Below are 25,535 nucleotides of genomic sequence, written 5' to 3'. Positions count from 1 at the left end.
TATTCTAGAAACAATACGAAATATATTTAGTCAGAAGTCATAAATTGTTGATCTTTAGTCAATATTTTGCAGGCCATCTAATACTTGTCAACCATGCTTTATTATAATAGGGGAAAGTTGGTATCTTTCACCATTCTATTTCTATCGAAATAACATTTCCTGCGTTTTCCCTTAAAACCCGTTCCTTTTCTAGGCGCAGTCACCGGACGAATCCGCATTGGTTTCAGCTGCGAGGAACTTCGGCTTTGTGTTCAGAGAACGATCGCCTAATACTATTACTATAGAAGTTATGGGTAAAACAGAGGTAAGAAAAAGTAATTTGTATATATTTAGATCAAAAAACTCTTCTATAGTAAAAACTATATTTCTCTTTTCTGTATGTAAATAATATTTCTTGTTATTTAAAATAAAAACATAGTTATTTACACCTTCGGACATGGGAATCGTTCTACGGTGTAACGTCCGTTATACTTGCACGTTATGATGGCTATAAATATAATTAAATATCAAATAATAAAGGCTAATTTTCTAAAAATAGTATGAAATATTGTTTTTTTATTGTTTCAGGTGTACGAGTTGTTGTGTATATTAGATTTTAATAATGTAAGGAAGAGAATGTCAGTGATATTGAAAAAAGATGGTGAAATTAGGTTATATACTAAAGGTGCTGATAATGTAATCTATGAGAGGTTAAAACGTAATTGCCTGGAAGAAGTCAAGGCTAAAACACAAGAGCATTTAAATGTAAGTATTGAGTTTTTTTTTCAAAATAAGTTAGGAATTATCAAATTTTATCGTAAATCACATAAATTTGTCTTTTTTATATGCATTGCGTTTAGCTACAGGGTTATATTCGATTCCAAGGAAACAATAAATGTTTTAATATACAGGGTGGCCAAAAAGTCGTGGATCAAACGCAAAAAGGGGATAGATGAGGTCATCAGTGGCAAAAAATTGTTCTACGGGAGGTCTCTAAGGTCAACCCCTGCAGAGTTATGATTTATTTTGGTTTTTATATGAAAATTGACTTTTTTTTACTAATTCTTCTTAAAACTCGAAAATATCTTCATCTTGTATCTTTCTCATAATATCCACTAGATTGGTACTGATGAGTTCTTGCGTTAGACATACTATTTATAGTTGTTTATTGAGTGTATTCAAGATAATATTAAGTGATACGATATAACATTTTTTCAAATAATAAATTTTTCTTTCCTTTGGACCCCACTGTGAAAAAAAATTACTCCACCGAAAAGTGTCCCTGTACTACAAGTTTTGGCGCATTTAATAGGGATTCTTAAAAGGTATTACACGTGGCCATGAGTCGCTCTATTATCTTTCTAGGAAGAATTACAAACAACGATTGTGAAATAATAATTGTATTAAAACAATTATTTCTCAATGGTTGTTTGTAGGAAACCAAATATTTTACAATAAAATATGCTCAAAATTCCTGACTCTGACCATAATACTTAATCTGCACCGTCTAATCAAATTCCTACGTAACCCTCCAGCCTCTGTCAATTTTTTTAAATCCAGTCCGATTCACACAGTACTGGTCACAGGTAGGTAAATAATCTATCATAAGTCCGAATTGTTGTTGTTTTTTCGTCCTAGAAAGATATTAGAGCGACTCATGGCCAATTTTTTTTCACAGTGGGGTCCGAAATAAACAAAAAGTTTTGATTTGAAAAAAATTTATATCGTATAACTTAATATTATCTTCAATACACTCAATAAACAACTATAAATAGTATGTCTAACGCAAGAACTCATCAGTACCAATCTAGTGGATATTATGAAAAAGATACAGGATGTAGATTTTTTCGAATTTTAATAAGAATTAGTAAAAAAAGGCAATTTTCATATAAAAACCAAAATAAATCATAACTCTGCAGGGGTTGACCTTAGAGACCTCCCGTAGAACAATTTTTTGCCGCTGATGACCTCATCTATCCCCTATTTGCGTTTGATCCACGACTTTTTGGCCACCCTGTATACAACACAAATTTATTGTAATTTACAATAAATTTCCTCAACATTTTTGTAATTTTCCTCAATATTCCAGTTTTCATATTTATCGATACACTGTAAATTTTTGACGCATAGATTTTCCATGACATAAATCTGAAAAATTATGAATGATCATGAAACAGATAGATAATCTGAGGGTCGTATCGTCATTAGTTTTTAATCTACGTATACGTACAGAAATTTGCTGGCGAAGGTCTCCGTACACTCGCACTCGCGTGGCGGCCTCTCGAAGAGCGGGGCTTCGCGGAGTGGAAGAGACGGCATCAGGCCGCCGCCTTGGCCTTGAGGGATCGGGATGAACGCCTTGACGCCATTTATGAGGAGATCGAGACTGATTTGATGCTTATGGGTAAGCAGTCATAAATTAAAGTATTAAAACTTCTATCTTAGTTTATATATACAGCGTAGTATAGTAATGATAGTGTAGGTAATCTCTAAAGTTAACGGATAGGCCGGGAGATAGTGACACAAAATAGTGGGTCGTTTGTACCAGTATAATTTGTTCCACAAAAATTCTAGTATTTTCCGATAGTCCATAAAAAAATAAGAGGCGGCAGTGTCATGCCATACTTCTCCGGTGTGACTTACAGCCCGCCATACCGACGCGAATGCGTTAATTAACGCATGCGGTACCAGCACTCTGACCATCATTTTTCTTTTTTAAGTAATAAGACTCCTGAAGAACCGCCATAGTGGTACTAATGACCCTCTATTTTGTGTCACTATCTCCCGGCCTAGAAGGCTTAAGAAAAACAAACTATAAATAAAGACATTAAAGGAATAATAATACAAAAACGAATGTTGTTCATAACTTACAATGGTATGATAAAAGAAAACTAATTTTCAGGCGTCACAGCTATAGAAGACAAATTACAAGATGGCGTGCCAGAGACAATAGCAAACTTGAGCATGGCTGGAATGAAATTGTGGGTTTTAACGGGTGACAAACAAGGTATTAAATTAATTTAATATGTAAATCATTTGTGCATATAATGATTTTGTGTGTACATACAATTTTATATATAATTTAGTTATTAGTATTAAAATCACATTAATTAAAATTATATTTTTACAGAAACAGCAATAAACATCGGCTATTCGTGTCAGTTATTGACAGATGACATGGCAGAAGTGTTTGTGATTGACGGATCTTCGCACGATGACGTTGATCGACAATTGGCCAAATGCAGGGATTCGATACGAGTCGTCAACACGTTTTTGCCGCATGGTAAGTGCAATTACGCCGGGTTTTGAAATACAAAATAAAGTGATACTAGGGGTAATCTGTATAACACTAGAAATAAGCGTTTTGGAGTAAAATAACTTGTAAATATCCATAATTATTTTCTACACAAAGCACTCTGCAACTATGAGGTTAAATTTTGTAATTAGCGTTTGTTAGTTAATAAATTTTCATGTTTTAACTTAAAAATTACAGTACTTAAAAGTTACATTTTGTATGATATAACTATTAGGTAAAGATTTCTGTAAAAAATATCTAATGCCGAAAAAGTATAGGTATATTTCATTGATATAGTTAAAACTTAACCGTCTTCTTCTTAAGCGTAATAGCGGACATAGACAAAAGAGTACTCTAATAATATAGTGTAAATATCGTTATTTAGTTATTACTGGTGTTATTGAGTTTTTATGAAAACTGCGCAATAGAATTTTAATTCTCTTATCGCTCATTCTTAATGCAACTGAACAACATTAATGATTCCTTATTCATGTATATGTTTTATGTCTTAATATAAAATTACGTTACAGGCAGCACAGAGCCAAAGAACGAAACCCTGAACGGTGGTGGCAGCGTGGCCCGTCCTTCCCCTGGTCGTGCAGCGAACGTGAAGCTGAATGCGCCAGCCGTCTCCGTCGTCACATTTAGGTGGGAAACTAACTCTCTAGCACACAGGTAGACACTCAACACGTTTAGCTCACACGCTAGTCCTTGTCGCGCACTTGTCTAGTACACCAATAGAGAAACACTAAGAATTAATAGACCTATTCTATTGTCTTTGGTTACGTTTACATTTAATAGTCGCAATAATTTGTGTAATTCGTGTATATGCCTTAGAAGTATATTTTCACGTACGTACGCTATACCCACGAACAAGTACGAATGCGTTTACAATGCACGTAGAAAATGTATGAAATCGTGCATTTAAAGATGGCGGGACATATATGGTTTTACATATGTTACGGTTTTTATATTGTTACTCAGAAATATCCATCTTATGGATAATATTCTATACTTCTCTCGCTAGTTTTTGAGTTATACAAATTATACCTAATGGGCTATACGCACGTTTACAATCAATCTATGAGCAGACATTTTAAAATCTGTTTGGTATGACATAACTGCTCATACATACAGAGCCTCCATATGGTTTAAATAAAACATGTTCAAGGTTAAAATTATGTGACTTTTGTATTGATATTACGATATACGAAATACTTGATATTACGTAGTATCAAGTTATTGTGTGACGTCGACTCGTAAAAAATTTTTTCAACCTTTGCACCTTGATTTTTGTAATATTAACAAATCAATTTATATTTTACATTTGCAATGTATTAACAAAGAATAGAGAGTTATATTAAAATGGTAACGCTGCTTGGTGTGCTTTTTGTGTTTTGCTAATTTAAATTTGTTCTTGTGTAGTATTTTTTCAATACACATAACACAACACTATCACAACTTTTTATCTCTTTTTACTTCTCAGTTTAATTCAGACATATGTATACAAATAAATAGTAAAAATTTGTGAGTCAAGACTTAAGTCTGTATTGCTAATTGTACCTCTGAGGTCACAATTTCGTCTTGAGCACCGTCTACTATTAAGTTTATGTCAAAAAAAGGGCTAGTCAGACCTTAAAACTAGATTTAAGTTTGTATCTAGGATACGGGCCTTAAGAATAAGGAGCATATCAAATTGTTATAATGTATACGACACTGGGTTTTATACTGTGTGTGTGTGTTCGATTTGTTTTTTTGTCCAGGTCATATAGATCTTGCTGATTTGATTTGTAATTTCACAATTCCTTTATAATTTATTATAATTATTAATTAATGGCTTTGATTTTATTTTCTTAAAAGTCGAACTTAAATCTACGTTATAAGTAATATACATCGGGTATTAGTAAATAAACAAGAATATTAATTTAAAAATGAAATTATACTTATTTCAGCAACGAGTACGCGTCCGGAGGCGGTCCGTACAGTGCGGATACGCACGAGCACAATAATGATGACTCAAACGGATTCGCGATCGTTATTAACGGACATTCCCTCGTACACTGTTTACATCCCAAGTTGGAAGAGAAGTATGTATTGATATTGATTTTAAGTTTTAATTTCGAAGCTTATTGCTTCTAGATAGTGGAAGGAATGTTATATATTTTCATTGTTTTATTATAAAGATTATTTGCTTTTATTTAAAAAAAAATCATTTAAACATATGATGTGCAGTTGATTAGTTTTGTTTATTTTTATTCACCACAATAACCAAATTACTCATAATATTCTCTTAAAATTTGGAAAGTAGTATGTATATGTATAGTGAGCTTTGAAAATTTGGGTCATAGTTGCTTTAGTTTACTCATAAAAAAATAGTTTAATTTCATTGTTTTAACAAAAGTAGTGTTTCTATTGTCATCACAGCGTTTACACAATTTGACAGAAAGAGACGAGTATTATTTAATAATACTCAATTATTTATGATTAATTAGCTGCCTTTCGTGCAATTTTTTCTCTACAAAAACGTCTTCGAGTTTTGCGCTTAGCAACATATTTCACGATTCATTTTTATTTATAAAGATAAAATCTAATAATTTTTAAATAATTAATTTATTGAAATATCTCTCGAGGTTTCTGGACGTAGTCCTTCAATGTCGTTCGGTAATCTGTTGCCGAGTGACCCCTCTGCAGAAGGCAATGGTCGTGGAACTTATCAAGAAGAGCAGAAAAGCTGTCACGTTGGCCATAGGTGACGGCGCAAATGATGTATCCATGATCAAGGGTATGTATGAACCTTACAATGGGTACATAGTGGCAATTAGTGTGTAGACCTTCTGTTGGTACCTTGAAACAATTATTGTTTCGCGCAGAATTGATCCCTGAACCTCTGAAAAAATCTATGTTTATTTTAATAAAAAAAAGTATTTAGTGGTTTTGTTTCACAATATGGTGTTACATTGGCTATACTAACACTGTCTAAGTAAATTTATTAGTTAATACGTGTCTATAGCATGTCTGAGTGTGTAACACACACATACACAATTAAGAATATATGATAAATAATTTTTGAATTATAATAAATTTTCAGCGGCCCACATAGGCGTAGGCATATCGGGGCAGGAAGGAATGCAAGCCGTGCTCGCGTCAGACTATTCCATAGCGCAGTTCCGTTTCCTCCAACGGCTCTTGTTGGTCCACGGAAGATGGTCTTATTACAGAATGTGCAAGTTTCTGCGGTATTTCTTCTACAAAAACTTCGCGTTTACCGTCTGCCATTTTTGGTTCGCGTTCTTTTGTGGATTCAGTGCACAGGTGAGTTTTTAAAAACCTCTTACTGGGACATAATATTTTAGATTTAGGTAATTGTGGTATAATACTATCACACATACTAACTGAGTATATGTGAGTTTTTATTTATTTACACATATGTCTGTTTAACCTAGTGTTTCCCAAAATTTTTTGTGCCATACCTTAACCTTACTAAAATTCTTATTAGCCCCCCCACCCCGATATGTTGAATAGATAACTTAAATGTTTTATCTTTAAATTAAAGAAAAATAAATGATACCTATCATATTATTCCTTGCATACTTAAACATGTAATGAAAAACTTAAATTCTAGTTCCAAATAATTTTTCGAATAGCCCCTTAACAATCAAAAATCACAGGTGCACCCAGGTGGGGTGTGATTTTTTTTTATTAAACTGTCAACTATTTTTATGTTCGTGTTAATTCTGTACGTTATAGGTATTAATGTTATAATAATGGGCTGTGGAAATACTAATAATGAAAATAATTTCAGACGGTGTTCGATGAAATGTTCATATCGGTATACAATTTGTTCTACACGTCACTTCCGGTGTTAGCGTTGGGCGTGTTCGAGCAGGACGTGTCTGACGTGACCTCTCTTCAATTCCCGAAGCTGTACGCTCCGGGACACACGAGTGAACTGTTCAACAAGACCGAGTTTATCAAATCCACTTTGCACGGCTGCTTTACTTCGCTCGTGCTGTTTCTCATACCGTATGGTAAGTCTGTTGTATTTGTGAATAGGTCATCAATTCAATAATTCAATTGATTTAGTAGTACAAGTACTTAGGGAGATGTGAGGGAATATTATTACAAAAATCTTACCTAATTAGATAACATTGTTTGGATCGACCCAGGACCCAGAATAATATTTCAAACAATATTTGTTCTGGATCGCGTTTCCTGTGTTGTGGGTATTCGACATTATGGGTTTGTTTTAAGATTTGTTCAAAATAATATATTTGAAAATGTTGAGTGTGCAATTCTAGGTTACGATGCTATTTATAACATTTTATATACTTCGTATAGATACCGGCAAACATCTTGAACAAATGTCCTTGCCTGCGCAGAAGGGGTTTTAGGTATCACTAGGTAAATCAGTGGCCCTTGGTGTACCGCGCTGCGCAAACTTTCCCTCACTCCCTTGTTTAATGCTCAAGAAGTTTACCGGTATCAATACCAATTTATTTATTTAAGAATACCACATCTAATAATACATTTTCTACAGTACAAGTTACAATATATCTATTCTAAAATGTATAACCTTTACGATGAAAATAAAATTTACAAAAATTAAAAAAAAAAAACAATTCCAAAATATTTTATTGAAAATACTCATTCGCCCAATGCGGACTAGGTAACCGAAAGGTACTTAACAACGCTTTTGTTTTATCAATAATATCGACGGCGTGTGTCAGGCACAAAAGGACGCGCTTTTTATAAATAGTCCCAGACCTAAAAGATAGTACAGGTCTTTTTATATATAACCTATCAAAATTCGAGTAATCAAAATTGTGTTTTTTTAATACTTTAGTTGAACCCTATGTCCAATAGATATATCCCTCGGAATTATTTTTCATTAATTTAACAATAAGCAGCTTTTTACCGGGTCTTAATTGGAAGTATTAGGTTCTACAACTTCAAATTTGTTTCAGGTACTTACAAAGACGGATTGGCTCCAGATGGCAAAATACTCTCAGATCATTATGCTCTTGGGAAGTGTCGTAGCCACCATATTAATTATTGACAATACTACACAAGTAAGTTTCTTCAAACTTTATTGTTGATTATTTGTCATTTGAAATCAGGTCATCCCAGCTATTAAAAAAATAATGTAAAACTAAATATTATTTATTTGTAAGTTCTAATAAAAATTCAAGAAAATATGATTTCATCATAGACTGTAACTTAGAACAGTTGTATCATAATCGCTCTAAGCCCTTGACTTGCGAACTGATAGTAAATGTAAATTTAGAATCAATTTAAAATCTTTTCTGTTGACGTTCATAAGTGTGCTTGTTTACCTATATGAATTAAGTATTGAATTTGAATACTAAACTTACAAGAATTTACTTGAGTAAGGGATGACCAAGGCAAGTCCTGGCTCCTCTTATATCCTTTCTCTGTAGTTGATTTACTACTACTAAAACAGATTCATTAGTATTTATTATATATTATTTTGTTTTTCAGATAGCTTTAGACACGACGTATTGGACGATGTTCAACCACGTGACGATTTGGGGGTCACTGGTGTCCTATTTTGTCCTCGACTACTTTTACAACTACGTGATAAGAGGGCCTTACGTAGGGTCTCTCACGGTGGCTCTCACTCAGGCCACTTTCTGGTTCACGGCTGTACTTACTGTAAGTATTGATCGTAAAGCTCCTTCCTATTAACATTTTGTCATTGTGGCTTGTGTGTTATTAAATGTTAATAAATATCTCTAGTTAAAGATGTTCGGTTTATCAATCATAAATAAGAATAGTTGCTTATATTTTAGTATTGTATTACTTTATAAAAATTATACTCAATAAAAAAAAAAATATTGGTTGTTTGTAAAGTAGGTTTACGATCGAGATGTTTACGTGATAACGTCTTATTGGTGATATAAGTTTTTGGGAAGTAAGGAATTAATGAAGATAACAATTTTTTCAAATTTTAAATTACATCTATCGTTTTATTCACACTTTTGATGATAAATTTCGGGTGTAAAATGACAAGCTTACTTATTCGACTATGATATACATTTTTCTTCATACATTCACGGAATGACTGGCAGCGCTCGAGATGAGACGGGAGATCGGTCCGTCTCTCTCTCGTTATACCTGCGATCGCGCTCGTGAGGTTTTGGTGTGACACAAGTTTCTGAACAGGCCACCCGACTAAAACGATTTTAAAGACGTTATCACGTCAAAAATAATTGTACTTGGTTAAGTTAATCTGCAGTACTCTAGTAAAAAAAGAAAATATTAAGCTCGTATACTTCTTCGCAGATGATGATCCTCATGGTGCCGGTGGTGTCGTGGCGCCTGGCGTGGTCCCGCCGCCGGCCCACTCTGGCCGAGCGCCTCCGAGCCAGGACCCGCTGGCGCCGCTCGGCCGCCGCCCCCGCGCCCCGCACTCCCTCCGCCCGCCGCGCTCGCCGCTCCGTCCGCTCAGGCTACGCCTTCGCCCACCAAGAGGGCTTCGGCCGGCTCATCACCTCCGGAAAGATCATGCGCCGCATCCCCCACGCCGACGCAGCCCTCTCGGCGCTGGCCTCTCTCCCGGGCAAGTTCCACGCCCGGCCTCCGAGTCCGGCCCCCTCGCCCTCCTCGCCCGACTCGCCCCCCACGCCACCCTCACCCCGTGCGCCCAAGCAGGACCTGGACTCGGTGGACTTATGAGAGGCCCCCGACCGGCCTTCGATCTCCCCTCCGTAGCCGTCGCGAGCGCTGTTTGTAAATAGACCGAGTTACAAACCGTCATTTTTTTAATAGACGGCATAATGTCGTCGAAACTCGTATTGTGATAATGTTAATAGTTAATGCGTATATTATTGCCTATAAATTATATTTGTTGATCGAGAGTATATATTGATAGATATTTATCGTACGTACTAAGATTACTCTTTTATATCGAAAGGTAGTTCTCCCGTTTCCTCGACCGTAGTTCCGTCGACCGTCGACGTCGAATAAATTCGAATTTTAATTTTGTCCATAAGTTATTGTTTTTTCTTATGATTAGGCCCACACGCAAAGTCCATCGGTTAGGTTTTTAGTTGATCACTCCACTGAGCTTGAATGTTTTGTATGCTTTTAATTATGATTATTGTCGTCTGTGTCTGGATCTTAGTAAAATGTGCATTTAAAATATCGTCAATGTAGTGTGTAGTTAAGGTAGGAACACATGAAGAGCGGTTGCGATGTGTGTGCGTATAGTTTTGTTGTGCTATGAGAAAACTATTGAAATAGAACGTCAGTATTTCAAATATAATTTAAATGATGTGATATTGACATTTTTTATTGCATTTTTGCGTCTTTGTTATGAACATTCAAGGTCATGTGTCATTTTAACTACACGCATATATGATCGATATTTGCTTTGGTATCAATCTTTTTAATAAAAGTTACTCTCCTAAGATGTATTTTTATTTTTCATTATTATTTTACATCAATCCATTTTTTTACATTGGAATACTCAGCCACTTTTCAATTGTACAAGGTATATATTTATAACCTACTTAAACCGTTAGTTTTCTGTAACTCCCTATGATAGTGATGAATATCCTGATCCAAATCGAATTTTATTTTATATTTGATTTTTTTAAACCTCGCTTAACTGATACCCGCCGCCCGTGGACACATTCAATGCCAGAGGGCTCGCAAGTGCGTTGCTGGCCTATTAAGAATTGGTACGAGTAAAAACAGGTAAAAAGAAAGATTCTTGAAGGACCCTAAGTCGAATTGGTTCGGAAATAGGTACTTCAGTGGCCAGCTGCTTCCACGTAGTGGTGGTGCACGGCAGAAACTGTCTTAAACGTTCAATTGTGGAACGGCGGACGTCGAGGCGATACGGGTGGAATTTTGTATTCTGCCTCGACGTCCGATGATGAAACTCAGCTGCAGGTATTGGCGCAACTCCTCTAACACTCTCCATGGTAAACGCGGAAGAAGATGCAGATAACCCCACTTCTGCCCGCAACGCCAAGGCATAGGCTAGGAATAGGGATAGCCGCTCGGAAAGGGGTTGGTCGAAATTTGGAAATCATTTGGAACAGGGTCCAGTGATTACGGTAAGTGATGACGTTTTGACTTTTATCATTCTGATTTCCCCCAAGTTAAGTAATGTTGTTTGGACACTAACTAAAGCCGTAGGTAGTAATGCTCAGCCGAAGATTGAGTTGGATTTAATTTATCGGTGTCAACAATAAAAATTAATTTATCGGTCAACCGCGAGGTTCATTCTTCAACTCAAACTGACCCAATAATGGACCGTGTTTAAGCAAGCAATGTTAGGCCCGTACGCGACGTTAATGTTTCGTGTTGTTTAGAGTAATCTACGCTCATGAGGCTGCGTCAAGACGCGTTAACATATTGAACACATGAAATCATAGAGTAGAGTATTATCATGTTGGCTTGGCTGCGAAAAAAAGCGTTTTCCACAACATTAAATTACGCAAAAGCGTTTGTGTATGTAGAAAACTTTTCGGTAGCGATACGGCTAGACCCCTGAATTTTGTCAATCCACTTGCCTATTGACATTTGACATATTGACGTTAACTGGACTACGATTAACACATTATCATAAAGAATAAACCAGACAAAATAAATTCTATGATCTATGTAGTTTGTGGACAATATTATTGAAAACGAGAACTAACCTCTAAAGAAGGAAAACATTTGTATGAAAAAAACACTAAACACACAATATTTAACAGTGAATTGAGAAGAAGTCGATTTTGCTGCCAAAATGACTGATTATTATAGAATTGTGCCGTGGTTTAGTACTAAAGAGTGGCTAAAGGTTTATAATAGTTTGTACTGTACAACGTCCGATAATGATTATCCCAATGCCTTAAAATGGTTATTGATTTGGAAAGCAAGATGTCCTTCTTTGCCATCTGGAATAGAATCCACACTTTCCTTATTGGATGTATATGTTCAAGATACGAATGCAGTTGACAAAACAGACGACCAATTAATACGTTTAGCTTATTCATCTGCAATAATGAGATTTGTTAACCACATGTTTGACTCAGATGCTGCTAAAGGAAAAAGTTTATATCGTATAGCTGAAACTAGAGGAGTTCCAGATTGGATAGTAGATTTAAGACATGAGACTGCACACAGTAATAATTTGCCTTCCCTTGAGTTATTAAGAGAAGCCACCTCAATCTGTTTGCAATGGCTTCATGATAATTATTGGCTTTTACACAAAGAAATATTAAAGGATTATGTTGTAAATAAAAATGAACTGTTGACAACTGTCTTAGAAGAAAATATTTCATCATTAATTAGTGTATGGACAATGTTAAGCTTTTTACTACATACTAACTCTGAAGTTAAGAGTCTTGCAAATATTCCTCTAGATTTGCAAAAGTCATTATTTAATGATATTCAGGATTTATTTGGAAGTGCAATAAATCTGTCTAACCTGAAAATGCCTGTGCGAACTCTCATTTCACAATTAGACACATTTTCTGGAAAGATGATAAATAACATAAATAAGGATCACTTAATAAGACTCCTTGTAGATGAAGAATCATTAGTTCTATCAACTAAAGTATACAAAGCTATGAGCACTAAAAAGAAAGGGCTTGATGCTGTCTATGTAAAATGTTTTGAAGTCTTCTTACAATTCTTAACATCTCATGATTTATTAGAAGAATTCACTTTAGAAGTTATAAGGATTACTGAAAAATTTAAAACAAATCGGGCACAATCTAAACTTGCTGCAAAATGGGTTTCACAGATATTAAAGGCTCTGAGGAATACACAAATGTTTTTAGAACAGGCTGCCAAGTAAGTTACAGCCCTTAATATATTTATTTTAAAAAGGCACATACTTTAAACAAGTAACTTCCAACAGTAATCAGATTAGTTTTTCATAAATCGTAAAATATAACCCTTGGTGTTGGCTTGGTTTAACTCATGATACTATTTTTTTTTTTCAGAAAAAATGTGGATGTTCAAAATAAGACCAAAAAGGAATTGCTGTCACTGTTTCATCACTGGTTTCCTAATGCAAAATCATGCCCATTATTTTTAGATCTCAAGAAACCTGTCCCATTAAGTTTTACTGACATTAATATAATTCAGCCTATCATAACAAATTACAATCCCAATTTGACGTTGTTTATTGCGGATCTGTTACACTTAGTAAGGCCTAAACTACCAAATCCTATTAAAAACAGGATATGTAAATTGGCTCTGTTAATAGCATCCCCTCAGGGGTTCAATGCAAAATCAGACAAAATATATACACCAGAAGATTTTAATGTCCAATTGGAAGATATGAAATTAGATAATATAGCATCAAATAAATCTGTGGATGCCATCATACCTCATACAAGTGATCATGAAGTAGAATGTAAAGAATTTAATATTTGGAAAAAGGCATCTAGAAATCATGAATGGTCTTCATGTCCTATAGGTTTGTTACCTTGGCAAATGGAAGAAAATTTGTCTAATGACATGGATATAGATTAATAAATAACTAAAATTCACAGCAATTGTTTATTTTTCAATTTTTGTAGTATGTATATAGTATGTTTTGGTTACATTTATTATAATATTGACACATAACAAGAGTCTTAAAATAACTTGGGTATCATACATAACCATAATACAAGAAGTTATTAAAATGCTAAAACATTACAGACATTTAAAAACGAAATACATGTGTGGTCTAATGACGTTTTGACAATTAAAATTTGTAAATGGCAATATCAAATTAATATCATTTAAAAAAATCTATTATTAGCTTTAGATACAGTTAGTGTATTATAATAATTTTAGGCACCAGAATGCAATAAGAATTATATTGAAACAGTTAAGTAAAATGATTTCCTAAAGAAACTACTAGCATTTACTCTACATCTATAACTGGCTAAGTAATACCTAACTACATATTTACAGTTTATCTACACACTTCTAAAGTGATAACGGATACACAAAGCTAAGGTTTCTTCTATATTGTGGGTAGATGCATTATCATGTTATTGAAATAGTATTAAAACCTGTTTTTATTCACCTTTAATCATTGACTTAATTTGTCACCATTTTATAACTATTCCACAAAGACAAACATTCTAAACTATGAGAGGTTATATGAAGTTCTAAAATGAAACTATTGCTAATTTGTTAAAATTTGGCTTAACAAAGCAATAAAAGATTGAATTTACCAATTTGTACATAATTGTTAACCAACATACACAATCAAATTTTTTGGCTAGGCATTTTCAATTACTATATAAGATAGAATCATCTTAAAAATTAACAATGGAAACAATCAGCACTGAAATCAGTGATTTTAAAGGCACAGAAATGATAATTACACAACCTTCATAAAATTTAACCATTTTCACCAACAATATTAAAAATTGCTCTTGAAGCGACCCACCAATATGCATTTTGTATGTTTAAAATAATCACTATTAATTAAAATTAAGAACACCTGTGAGATTCATTTGCAAATAGTAATTACAAATAATACTAATAATAATATTGAGCTGTAACCTAATGCTACAGTAAGATTTCACAGAGATATTCGTTGTAAGTAAAAACTAGAAACTAATTATAAATGGATTATATTTGTGACTTAACAATAACATCAATAGCTTATTAATAGACAGTCTTTTAGATTATGAAATTGAATAAATTACAGCAGTCCCTATGACTTGTCTTCAGAATAGACCTTTTTAGAATTATAAGCGGGGCATTTGCAAGTATGCTAGACAATCGAAAACTGGTCAATAAAATGCACAATTTGGCTACAAATAGCATTTTAACATCACTACATTTTTATTAAAATAGGATATTTTACATGCAAGTACAATAACAGTGTAAGACAAACACGAAACTTGAACGATCTAATATAAGAGCACTAACATATAAATCACATTTAGACCAGATTTACATATTATTTACAAAGAGAAAATATATCATAAAATATTACATTAGTGCAGAGGATAAAACACGTCAGTATAGGAAAATAAGATTTCTTATACAAATTTTCTTGGATATATGTCTACATTCTAAATTCAGATTTTACACTAAGCCTCAAATAAGCTCTTCCCTACTTAAGTACCGAAATAGTTTTGTAATAATTTGTTTCAGATTTGTAAATGCGATGGCTTATGTACTTTAGGGTACTGTCTGGCACCAAATAAATACAAAATTATATTTTGAAATTAAAAATTCGTTAAAATTCGTTAACGTTTAAAAACTTAAATATGTAACCTAAATCTAGACAGAACTTGAAATCGGTAAATTTTTGTCAATACGAATAAAAAGGCTACAAGTAACAGTTATGACTGATAAAATGCGATCAAACAGCGCATTGGCCTCATTACACCCATACAAGATTCATATCGTAAGAAAACAAATAAATTTTTCGAGGACAACCTATGCGATTAAATATAATATTTCCGTAATATGGTTGTGAGAATCTTAATAGGTACAACGAGCGTTCTTGCGTATACGTTCCAACACGTATACGTATGCAAGATACCCACTCTTACGAGTGTTCAGATATTTAGACCATTATAGGATCATCAGATGACAGTTGTCTGTGTAATAATCGCTGCGAGCGTAAAGATGACGCCCCAGTACTAAGATCATCAGTACTACCAAACTCACCATCTTGTTCTGTAGTGGATAACATGTCGTCGTCCGATGTCGTTCTGCAAAAATTCAAATCAAATAACCGATTGGAGTACACTTAAAAACTTATAGATTTTTCGTGAAAATGGAGGAGGCCCAGGAGATATGTGAAAGTTTACAGATATAAGAATTCGATGTAGTATATAATATGTCGCAGCCAACTAGCTTAATTAGCCGTTCAATTAACAGCCTAGCTAGTTGATCAAACTGCTGATCTGACTGATCCACGACGTTTCATTACTTGTCTAGCCTGTTGACTGTTAATTTAAATTTAATTCCACTCTCAAACTAGAAATGACTTCAAACTGTCAATATGGCGTCGGCAAACCACAACTTTGATGGTGTTTTCAAAGTTTCATGAAAAACATCAAGTATAATGGAAGAGTGTAGTAACAATAATAATGTGAATTTGACTCAAGCAATTTAATTTTAAAAGAAATGTTTTTTTTTTATGTGGATATGTTGCATCTTTATTATTTCTGCCAAATAATGACTATCGTAAGCATTAGTCAGCCAGTTTCTTAAATGTTGTAACAAACGATACGGCTGTATATCGTTTAGGCCGCTAGTTAAACGGCGCCGTTTAGTTACAAAGGCTAGGCTGTTAATTTAACGGGTTATTAAGCTAGTTGGCTGCGACATATATTATGTATTACACTTTTCGAAAATACTTAACAGCCTTACGAAAAGTAACGCTATGAACCATTAAAAAGTCGCTTGTTTTCTATTCAGGTCTTGAATTATGTAACGGAACAGAACAGTTCCTTAGATATCAAATTATAACTAGTTTACTAATTTACTATAAACGATGTACTGAGTAAAACAATGCAGTTAAAAAAGCTTACCTATATATGAGCGCGGGCAAGTTATTTGTGAGCGTGGCCTTTTCCTTTTCCATCTCATGAATGTGACCCTCCAGAATTTGCTCTTCGGGTCGCGGAGCTTCGCTTCGAGCGCGGATGTGCGTGAGCCTATCTGTTGCTGTTGCACATGCCTTATCCAGCGTCTCTATATCGGCGAGGGTACCGCGTGTCTATAATAAAAGCGAATATAAAAATGGTTGCGATATTAATATTGAAAATCATCATTATCAAATGAAAGAAACACAATTTACTAAAGATTTTCCGGATTCTCACACATTCACAACACAAATATAATCTATTAATTTAATTTTATCTATTTCATTTTAAAAAGGTTATATTTGAAAATAATCTTATTTTATCAAATATGTGCCGTGCCATCTTGAATGTAAATTGGTTCCGATGTTTTCCTAATAATTTCTGTCTCCAATTGATTTAAAAAAAATGTATTTTCAGTTTTTTCTTGGACGTTTTAAAGAAGGATACTGTTATTACATAATATAAATACTGACATTGCTCATCTTGTCAAAAAGTATGGCTTCCAGACAGGCCGTCTGACGCGCGATGTCATGAAGCGAGTCCTGCGCAGGTTGGATCTTGTGCGTACGCAGTATGCACGGCGCGAACACTATAGCGAGCGCGTTCGCTCCCATTCTAAAAGTAATTAGAATATTATTTTTAGTTCTCCTAAATTAAGTCGTGCAAAATTTTATCTGTTACAATTTACATAGGGAAAATCAGACCAAATAAATGTTTTTTAATGTTAATGGTTAACTTAAAAATGATTTCAGAAAAGCTTAGGAAATCTTAAACTTTTATATTATAATTTGTCCTTTTGCATTTAATGAAAGATTATGATAAATAAAACAATAATGAAATTAGTGGTTACCTATTATGTTCTTCTCTGAGGGCGACTCTTGCGAGATGAAAAATTAATCTCTCCACGACATCGTAGTTGATTTTCGGTAGTTTCTTTAGGAGTGTGAATATACTCGATACTCGTTCCTGCAAAATAACGTATTAATTGTGGAACATGCCTCTTTGGAACCTAACTAATCTAACTTGGAATAACTTAATAAATAATAAACTAAGATTAAATAATAAACTTAATTATAGAGTCTTAAACTGCACAAAAAATCTATCTTTCTAGATAGAAAAAAGTGCCTGTAAAATCATAATTATGTAATTTAAATTACGGAATTAAAATAATACATTTTGCCTACCTGGGGATCAGACATCTGTGCGGCAAGTATAAGGTCGTCATAGAGATCGAAAGTCAGCAACGGTTCCGGTAGCTCCCGGAAGAAAGTCTTAAGTACGGAAGCGCGTACGTGAACTGCGTACGTGTCTAAACGTTCTACGCTCTCTTCTGGTTGTTCGTCTAAAAGACGTCGAAGTTCGCGGACCTGAAATAAATTTGCATACAACAAATTATTATACAATACTTTCTATGGGAGAATACTGTCCATTTTTATAAGTACAGTTATGAAATGAATTTGAACAATGTACCGACTTAAATAATTTATTATCACTATAAGAGGTAAAAGAACAATCTAATTTCATAAGGATTCTTATTTTCTTATTACCTTAGAACTCAATCCACTTTTCCTGTAAAGCCCTTCAGTGTACAATCCGATCATCTCTATGGACGTGATAAGTCTATCTACTACTATAGGAATGTTGCCTTCGCCTGTTGGCAACTCTGATAATGGCACACCGAATACCTGGAAGAAGTTGCCCATTAATCTAAAATCTATCGAATAATGGATTCTTTAAAGCAATCGTTAATAATATGTCTTGTTATGTAGAATAATTTGAAGTCATTTACATAAAAATATACAAATATGCTCGTGTTGTTTTAGCTAGAAAATCCTTTTGATACATACCTTCCCCCTCTTAAGTCCCATTTGTTCCCTGCCCCCCGCGTCAACAGCGCCTACTATGGACGCTGAAGGAGTCACTGTGTCGGCTCTACATCGTGTGGATACCTATTTAATACCATTTATATTACTTATTGGAGCATTGATTTCGATAGCTTTATGTGTTCGTACACGTCAAACCGGTAATGTCCAACGCATAGACAGGAGTGAGCGGTCAATATCACGATACCGGTATCAATACATATTGAATCAACAGGTCGTACTATACTTTCAATAGATATTGACTTCAATATTGTCAGTCATGAGAAGATCATTCTTACGAGTATACGTGTTTCGTAATAATGGACGATAAAAGTAAGGCCTGTATTGCCATAATATTGGCATTAAATGCAATTAATTCAAAGAAAACGTCGTTGGGTAAAAACATGGACGTCAATGCGCGATAAATTGAACATTTGAATTTGTTGAATGAAATTTTTTCCGAAAAATTATTAAATATGATTTAGAATTATGTTATTACATTGTTCAGACTCTTGTTGTGAAGCCGCACTCAATGTTTCGTCGTCACACATGTACTAACTATATTGACAGCACGCACGCTCACACAGTCAATAAATATTGTTAGATATTGATGGATCACGAAAAATATATATTTTATGTCAATATGCTCAATATTTAATTCTGCCGCGTTTACACATCAATTTGATTTACGAGATCTCAAGGATCACGATATTTGTTAATCTTCTGACCCCTGCCATAGATTTTAATACATTAGAGATTATATACACAAATAATATTCAAAGTGTTCATCCTTATACTATTCCTTGTTATAGTTAAATACAAAACCGTATTGTACCTGGTTTAATTTATTAATTTTGAACGATTTTCGACTTGAAAAGTCTTTGAAAAAGATTAGTTATTTATTATTTAACGGTTACGAATCTAAAAATTTAACTTGCATGTCAAACTTACCTTCATAAAACACTTCTTATGTGACGCAAGCTTGCAGGTTTGGCAAATCAAGGACCGCTCCAAGGGCCACATGAAGAAGGTCTTGCAGATCTCACACTCGGTGGGAATGTTAATCATCGATAGGATGAATGTATGACCCATGTATTGTATTGGATCGTCGACCTGAAAGCGCACCACTTCTTCGTAGATATAGATTTTAATCGAACACAATAGACACATTTGAGCTTCATTCCAAATAATAATATATTGAACTTATTAAAAGTGTCTTTTTGCATAATACTTATACGAAAGTGATGTTCATTTGTTTATGAAGAAATATTACAAATTATTAAACCAATAGACAACACAATAGACTGTGTAAATATACAATATTTATATGTTTTAAATACGCATTAGACCTGATTCTAGTTCATAGCTGTCAGACATTTTCACCATCACTTTGCTGAACATTGTCACTCGACATACTGTCAGAGACAATAAACATACCTTTCGTTTCTTATCCTTTTTCCGCTTGGTCCTCGCTTTATCAGTTTCGTGTTGGCTCATGAACTCATCCATGAACCCTCTGAAAGCGTTGACTCCCATTGTGATGGACAGAGTAGACCCTTCCCTTGCGCAAACGGTTTCCATAACGTGAAGGAAGTTCCCAATGAGGTCTTTGTACTTGAGGGCCGAGCCCCGTGTCTCTACCACGCTGTATGTGGCCACTAAATTGTCTTTGAACTCTCTCAGTGCGTGCTTAAATACCCTGTCGACCTGAAATAAAATCGTGTACGTTCACGTATACGTATAATACATATGATAAGATTTTATTAGTATTAAAAATGTATTTAGATCAATGAATTTAAAAGGCTTAGTTCCATATCCACATTGGTGAATAATGATTAGATTTTTATACAAACGCATTTGAGAGTCTTCGTAAGTCTTAGATTTCATACTAGAATCTTCTTTATATTTTTTTTGACGTTCAAAAGTGCCATTTTAGATGGTCTAATTGAAATAAATGATTTGACTTTGAAAATAAATAAATCAATATTAAAAAAAAAATACTAAATAAATACTGACCTCAGATTGCTTAGCATTTGGATTCTCAGACGACTCCATTTGGTATATTTTCTTTGTTATGAAGTTCTGCATCGCTTGCAATTCGGTGGCGTCCGATATGATTTTGTCGGTTCTGTCCATAAACTCGGACGTGCCTGTCAAACTGAAGTTGGAGCCAACTTTCGAGTGTTCCATCAACAAATTGTACGGAGACTCCTTGAGGTTAATCCGTTTCCGGTTTTTATGCCTGCCTCGAGTTGCGCCTGTCACAGGGCTGGGGCATGGCATTGTGATGACACCCTTATTCTGAATACATTTGGTGTGATACAATTGTTTGCAGTCGATACATCTCTGACCCTGAGTGACGAACGCGTCGATAGCCTGATGACAGTATACGCACTTGTCACCTTTTGCGAATCTCGTTCCTTTGCGAAATCTGTAAAAAAAAAGAATCTTATGTTATGCAAATTAAATAAGTATGTAATAAGGTCGTTATTAAGAAAAAAAATCTATATGAGGATTGAAAGAATATACCTGAAAAAGAAATATTTTTAATATTTTATTTCAACTAATTACCTATGCCCCGCGATGCCAAACAGCCCGTTAGCGGTGTGCCCAATGTAGTCCGCGACTCTAGGTTCCGGCGCGGGATCTGAGTTGCGCCGGCGCAGAGGGTCTCCCGCCACTACTGGTATTTCAGATGACGCTCTGAAATTAATTTGGTAATCCATTACACCTGAGAAACCCGAGTAAGTGACAACTGGGTAAGCGAGAAAACTCTATTAATTGAGAGTATTTACCGGGTCTCGTCATTTTTCCCTCCTAAAACTTCTATAAGTGAGGAGGAGGTAAAAATTAAACCTCTATAAGTGACAGTAATTTTTCGCCCGTGAACCTCTATAAGCGAGATTGATACTTGGCTATATCTCTAGAAGCGACAAGTAAAAGCATTTAACATTTGCTATTTACGACTCATTCTTAAATTTCGAGGGACTCTTATTTAATTCATACCAAATGTGCGTCTGTTATTGTTTTCTATATATATATTTCTATTGTTTAAATAATATGTGAGACAGACCCCTTCTGTATCTCTGTAAGCTATGTATAATGAGATCGCGGTCCCTTTAGCTCTCACTTATTCAGGTTTGATAGTATTACAATTTTTTTTGAAGTTTTATTGGTTTTTGATGATTTAGCAGAGGCTTAGTAAAAATTATACTATTCTATTTAAAAAGTTCCGATATACTAAGCTGTAAAAGTTAACGTGGAATATAACTATGTAAACATATTCAATAATTTAGTAACTACCCTTTAGGTACCCTTTGTTAGTTGCACAAATATATATCATAGTTTTTGGTAAATTATTAAATGATTACCGTGTACGTAATAAGGTGGGATACAAATAATAATCACGTTTAAAAATACGTTACCGCTTAGCTTCGGGACATGGCAACGCCATGGCATTGGCAGCATCGGTCCTGGACAGTCGATCAGAATGTTCAACCCGATCGAGTTTGTCCACAGCTCGTCTCGTTTCACGTCTCGCTGAACGCGCAGGCGGCGCGGGTGCTTCTACGGCTCGTACCAGGGACGCGCACGCTGTGTACGTACACATATTAATCACAACATACCATAAAGTCCAAGTAAGTATAACTAAAATTGTCTTTTTTACGCTAGTTCTACACATTTAAATACAACGACTTCCAATGATATAAAACCAAGAAGTCATTATTGTAAAAATACACGTTTATATGCGTTAAAGATTTTTTAAGCTGTCTTTTGTTTTAAGGGCACGCAAAAGTAATAATAATAATAAAGTTTATTTTGCATCTAATATTGCATTGTACGAGTTTATGATACAGATATTTCACCATCTTTCTTTTTTGACAATAAACTTAATGCTATCTATTATTGTGAGAGACTGGTGCTTAAAAAAGGTTGGGAAAACCTGTTATTACAAAGTGATAGATTAATAGACAATGGGAAGACCCTTACCATAGAAATAGAATGCTAACTTAACAAACACAACGTGATAAACCATGGTTAATAAAGTCACTGACAAACTTAAAGCATATATTAAAAACTTTTCTGTCACATCAGAGGTATCCGTATTTTCTAGGAAAACCGACGAAAAGCACATCGCGGAACACAATAGTTAAAAACCTCGTAAACTGCAGTCCGAAGTGATTAACGAATAATCGGTGAACAAGAAAACAAACAAAAAAAGCAAACACATTAAGAACTAACGGTCATTAATGATAAAAATAAATTAAGCATTTTGTTTTTGTGGGATTTTAAATATTCCTATAATTATTGTTTACCATTTCGGCATGTCGCTTGCGTGACAATATAATACATAAGTAAATAACGATACGATACACGATAGTTTTCGATTCGTATTTGTAATGTCAATGTCTGAGAGTTATCCCTCAGCATACTTTTCATAGATTTGATATAGTTTAGGCCACGAAGGATCATTACAATAATGAAGCCAGTCTATATTAAAGATATTCGTAAATTACAACCGTATGTATAAGTTTTTTGTGTATATAAGTACAAGTTTTTGAATCTGGCTATATACATTTAGCAACGACATGTGTATCGAGTATGTGAAGATTATGTGTAAACTTATTTTAAAATAAAGTCTTAATAAAATAGTTAACATAGGATATATTTAAATATATTTACAATGTATATGAGTTTTTTTACGGAAATCTTTAATTTACGCAACTCACACACGAGCCCGTAGTTTTAAAATAATTCCCGGAAAAATAATATTTCTTTCAAGTTGTAAAGCACAGGATCGATTCGAGTCTATTAAATTAAAATGATTGATGAATCTGATGCGAAAATGAAATCCCCTAATAAATGTACATTATACACTCTTGGTGTGTTACGTGAACTGAGCTGTGTACGTACACGTACCTATACGTATGTATGTATAAAAAATACTTACAGGTATCAAGGGGCGTGTCGTGTCGATCTTTAGAATCTCGCATGTCCCTCGAATCTCTAGGATCTCTTCTAACCGGTGGAAGGCTGTGTAGGGTCCTCGCTGGTTCCAAGGTTGTACTTGACAGACTTCGCTGGTATACTTGAGGAGATGTTCGCCTGATAAAAATGTATAAAAATCATTAATTTAAGGGTGTATGATGTACACGTACGAGTCAATCCAGACGAGGGTAAATTATAGCATAACTGAGTGTTAAAATACATGCATAAGAGTTTAATTGCTAGTAATTAAATTCAAAATTCCATATATACAAAAATATAATTGCTGTACAATAAAAATCGTTACTACGCGAAACAAGACACCATTGTTATAGACAAACCGGACGAGGTTTGTCTGTAAGTATTTGTTAAATAAAATATTAGCATTTCTATTATAATAATATTCTAAGCTGTGAATTTGTTGAAATAATTATATGTAATTTTTCTCTAGAAGAACTTTACAAGTGAATACAATGATTTAAGAAAAGTGTCCTTATTAATTAAAAAAATAGTCTAATTGCACTGTTAGATAATCTGTGTGTAAACACCATTTGGCAAAAAGAGACGAATCTTTTAACTAAACAGTACTTTAGTTAAAAAATTCTTCAATTACATACGCAGCAATGCGTCTGGCCTATGCCCCATTGGGAATAACGAGTTTTAAAATTACACAAAATTACCTTGAGCTCGTATTAGTGTCGGTGCTATCAGCGGGACTCCAATCGCCAACTTGACGTAGATATTCTTCACTACTTGTCGCTAACGTTTCTGCCAATTCTCTTTCCCGTATCTGTATATCAATGACATTTATAAAAACTTTAAAATATTAGAACATACCAATGGGAGTAAAATTTTTGATTGGAGAAAAAAATAAAACGGTTTCGATTTAATCAAATTTTAATTATAAGTATTTAATTAACACTTATGAATATAAAATAAAAAATTCACACGATTCAATAGCGCAAATTGAGAATTAGTTGTAGTTTACATTAAAAAAAAAATGTTTATTATGGAACATAAGATACATGTATCACTTATTCCACGTCATTAAATTTGAATTTGTAGGCATCCCTACTCATCGGCAAAGAAGAGAGAGGGTGTAGGCCGAGAGAAAAAGCCGGCGTAAAAAACTCTCAGTACTCTTTTACTCCTATTTATTATATATTTACTCCTATTATGAATTAAAATTTATAGATTCGACTGAGATTCTTAGTATATATTAATAGTAAAATATTATCTAAAGCGATAAGCGAAATTATTATATTTTTAATAACAAACCTTATTCTTTTCAGCCATAAGATAATTCTGATCTATCCGCAGCCAGAGCAGCTCATTGGCGAGGACTTCTGGAGTGATCTTTTTGGGCCAGGCCACAATGCCCTGAGGATATTTGCTTTTGTTCGCATTCCAACTCTCTTCAGGTGAAGATTCACTTGTCTCTTTGTTTATTAAACTAAAAAAAAACATTACTATGAAAATCTCATTTTACTAAAAGCTTTTTAAACTTTATTCGCATACAATTTCAAATGTCTTAAATAGATTAAAGTTAGCATAATAAAATTATACGTGCATATTTCGTTACAATAATTCATACGTCAAAGCAATACGTTCAATCTGTTTTAATTACGACTTTATGTTAAAATCCGAAATACGTGAAATCCTAAAAGCTAAACGTTTTAAAAAAAATACTAAGTCATTATATTTGATACATGAAGCTGATTGAGATGATTGAGATAATGCAAGTAAGAAAATAGATTAAAATGCATCACATGATATCACATAATATACCTAAACTAAAAAAACGATCACCATTCTCACTAAATCTGTCGCTAATACAAT

The 25,535-nt window shown here is 34.0% G+C and overlaps 3 protein-coding genes across 9 annotated transcripts in view; 2 read left to right on the top strand and 1 right to left on the bottom strand.

The window, feature by feature from the left end:
• The window catches only part of LOC125050126 (probable phospholipid-transporting ATPase IM), a 38,508-nt gene extending 27,804 nt beyond the window's left edge, over nt 1–10,704 (top strand). Inside the window, 14 exon segments of the mRNA XM_047649741.1 lie at nt 194–304; nt 568–744; nt 2,212–2,383; nt 2,882–2,986; nt 3,110–3,262; nt 3,805–3,949; nt 5,227–5,361; nt 5,905–6,056; nt 6,363–6,586; nt 7,077–7,302; nt 8,239–8,288; nt 8,290–8,343; nt 8,774–8,947; nt 9,578–10,704. Of these exon segments, the coding sequence (XP_047505697.1) occupies nt 194–304; nt 568–744; nt 2,212–2,383; nt 2,882–2,986; nt 3,110–3,262; nt 3,805–3,949; nt 5,227–5,361; nt 5,905–6,056; nt 6,363–6,586; nt 7,077–7,302; nt 8,239–8,288; nt 8,290–8,343; nt 8,774–8,947; nt 9,578–9,970 (2,271 nt within the window). The 3' untranslated portion in view covers nt 9,971–10,704.
• A 1,185-nt stretch (nt 10,705–11,889) lies between these two features.
• On the top strand, nt 11,890–13,791 carry LOC125050692. The gene is made up of 2 exons (XM_047650695.1): nt 11,890–13,087; nt 13,240–13,791. The coding sequence occupies exons 1-2, from the start codon at nt 12,036–12,038 to the stop codon at nt 13,772–13,774; spliced, it is 1,587 nt and encodes a 528-aa protein (XP_047506651.1). The 5' UTR covers nt 11,890–12,035; the 3' UTR covers nt 13,775–13,791.
• LOC125050690 (unconventional myosin-IXAa-like) overlaps nt 13,788–25,535 on the bottom strand; it is a 29,737-nt gene continuing 17,989 nt past the window's right edge. For all 7 annotated transcript variants that reach the window (XM_047650687.1, XM_047650688.1, XM_047650691.1 and 4 more), the window contains 15 exons: nt 24,975–25,149; nt 24,377–24,486; nt 23,662–23,816; nt 22,136–22,304; nt 21,282–21,413; nt 20,727–21,141; nt 20,148–20,417; nt 19,662–19,823; nt 18,696–18,797; nt 18,396–18,533; nt 18,033–18,215; nt 17,699–17,814; nt 17,322–17,463; nt 16,795–16,982; nt 13,788–15,969 (listed from right to left, as the gene is read on the bottom strand). In XM_047650687.1, the coding sequence (XP_047506643.1) occupies nt 15,822–15,969; nt 16,795–16,982; nt 17,322–17,463; nt 17,699–17,814; nt 18,033–18,215; nt 18,396–18,533; nt 18,696–18,797; nt 19,662–19,823; nt 20,148–20,417; nt 20,727–21,141; nt 21,282–21,413; nt 22,136–22,304; nt 23,662–23,816; nt 24,377–24,486; nt 24,975–25,149 (2,605 nt within the window). In that variant the 3' untranslated portion in view covers nt 13,788–15,821. The remainder of the gene's footprint in view (nt 15,970–16,794; nt 16,983–17,321; nt 17,464–17,698; nt 17,815–18,032; nt 18,216–18,395; nt 18,534–18,695; nt 18,798–19,661; nt 19,824–20,147; nt 20,418–20,726; nt 21,142–21,281; nt 21,414–22,135; nt 22,305–23,661; nt 23,817–24,376; nt 24,487–24,974; nt 25,150–25,535) is intronic.

The sequence above is a fragment of the Pieris napi genome, chromosome 6 (assembly GCF_905475465.1).
Source record: "Pieris napi chromosome 6, ilPieNapi1.2, whole genome shotgun sequence".
Taxonomy (NCBI): domain Eukaryota; kingdom Metazoa; phylum Arthropoda; class Insecta; order Lepidoptera; family Pieridae; genus Pieris; species Pieris napi.
The sequence above is the reverse complement of the archived record's forward strand: the minus strand, read 5'-3'. Positions and strand labels throughout refer to the sequence as shown.

Coding starts and splice junctions, on each gene's coding strand:
- LOC125050692 (XM_047650695.1), top strand. CDS start 12,036: ATGACTGATTATTATAGAATTGTGCCGTGGTTTAGTACTAAAGAGTGG. Junction 13,088..13,239: donor TTTTTAGAACAGGCTGCCAA/GTAAGTTACAGC, acceptor TTTTTTTTTCAG/AAAAAATGTGGATGTTCAAA.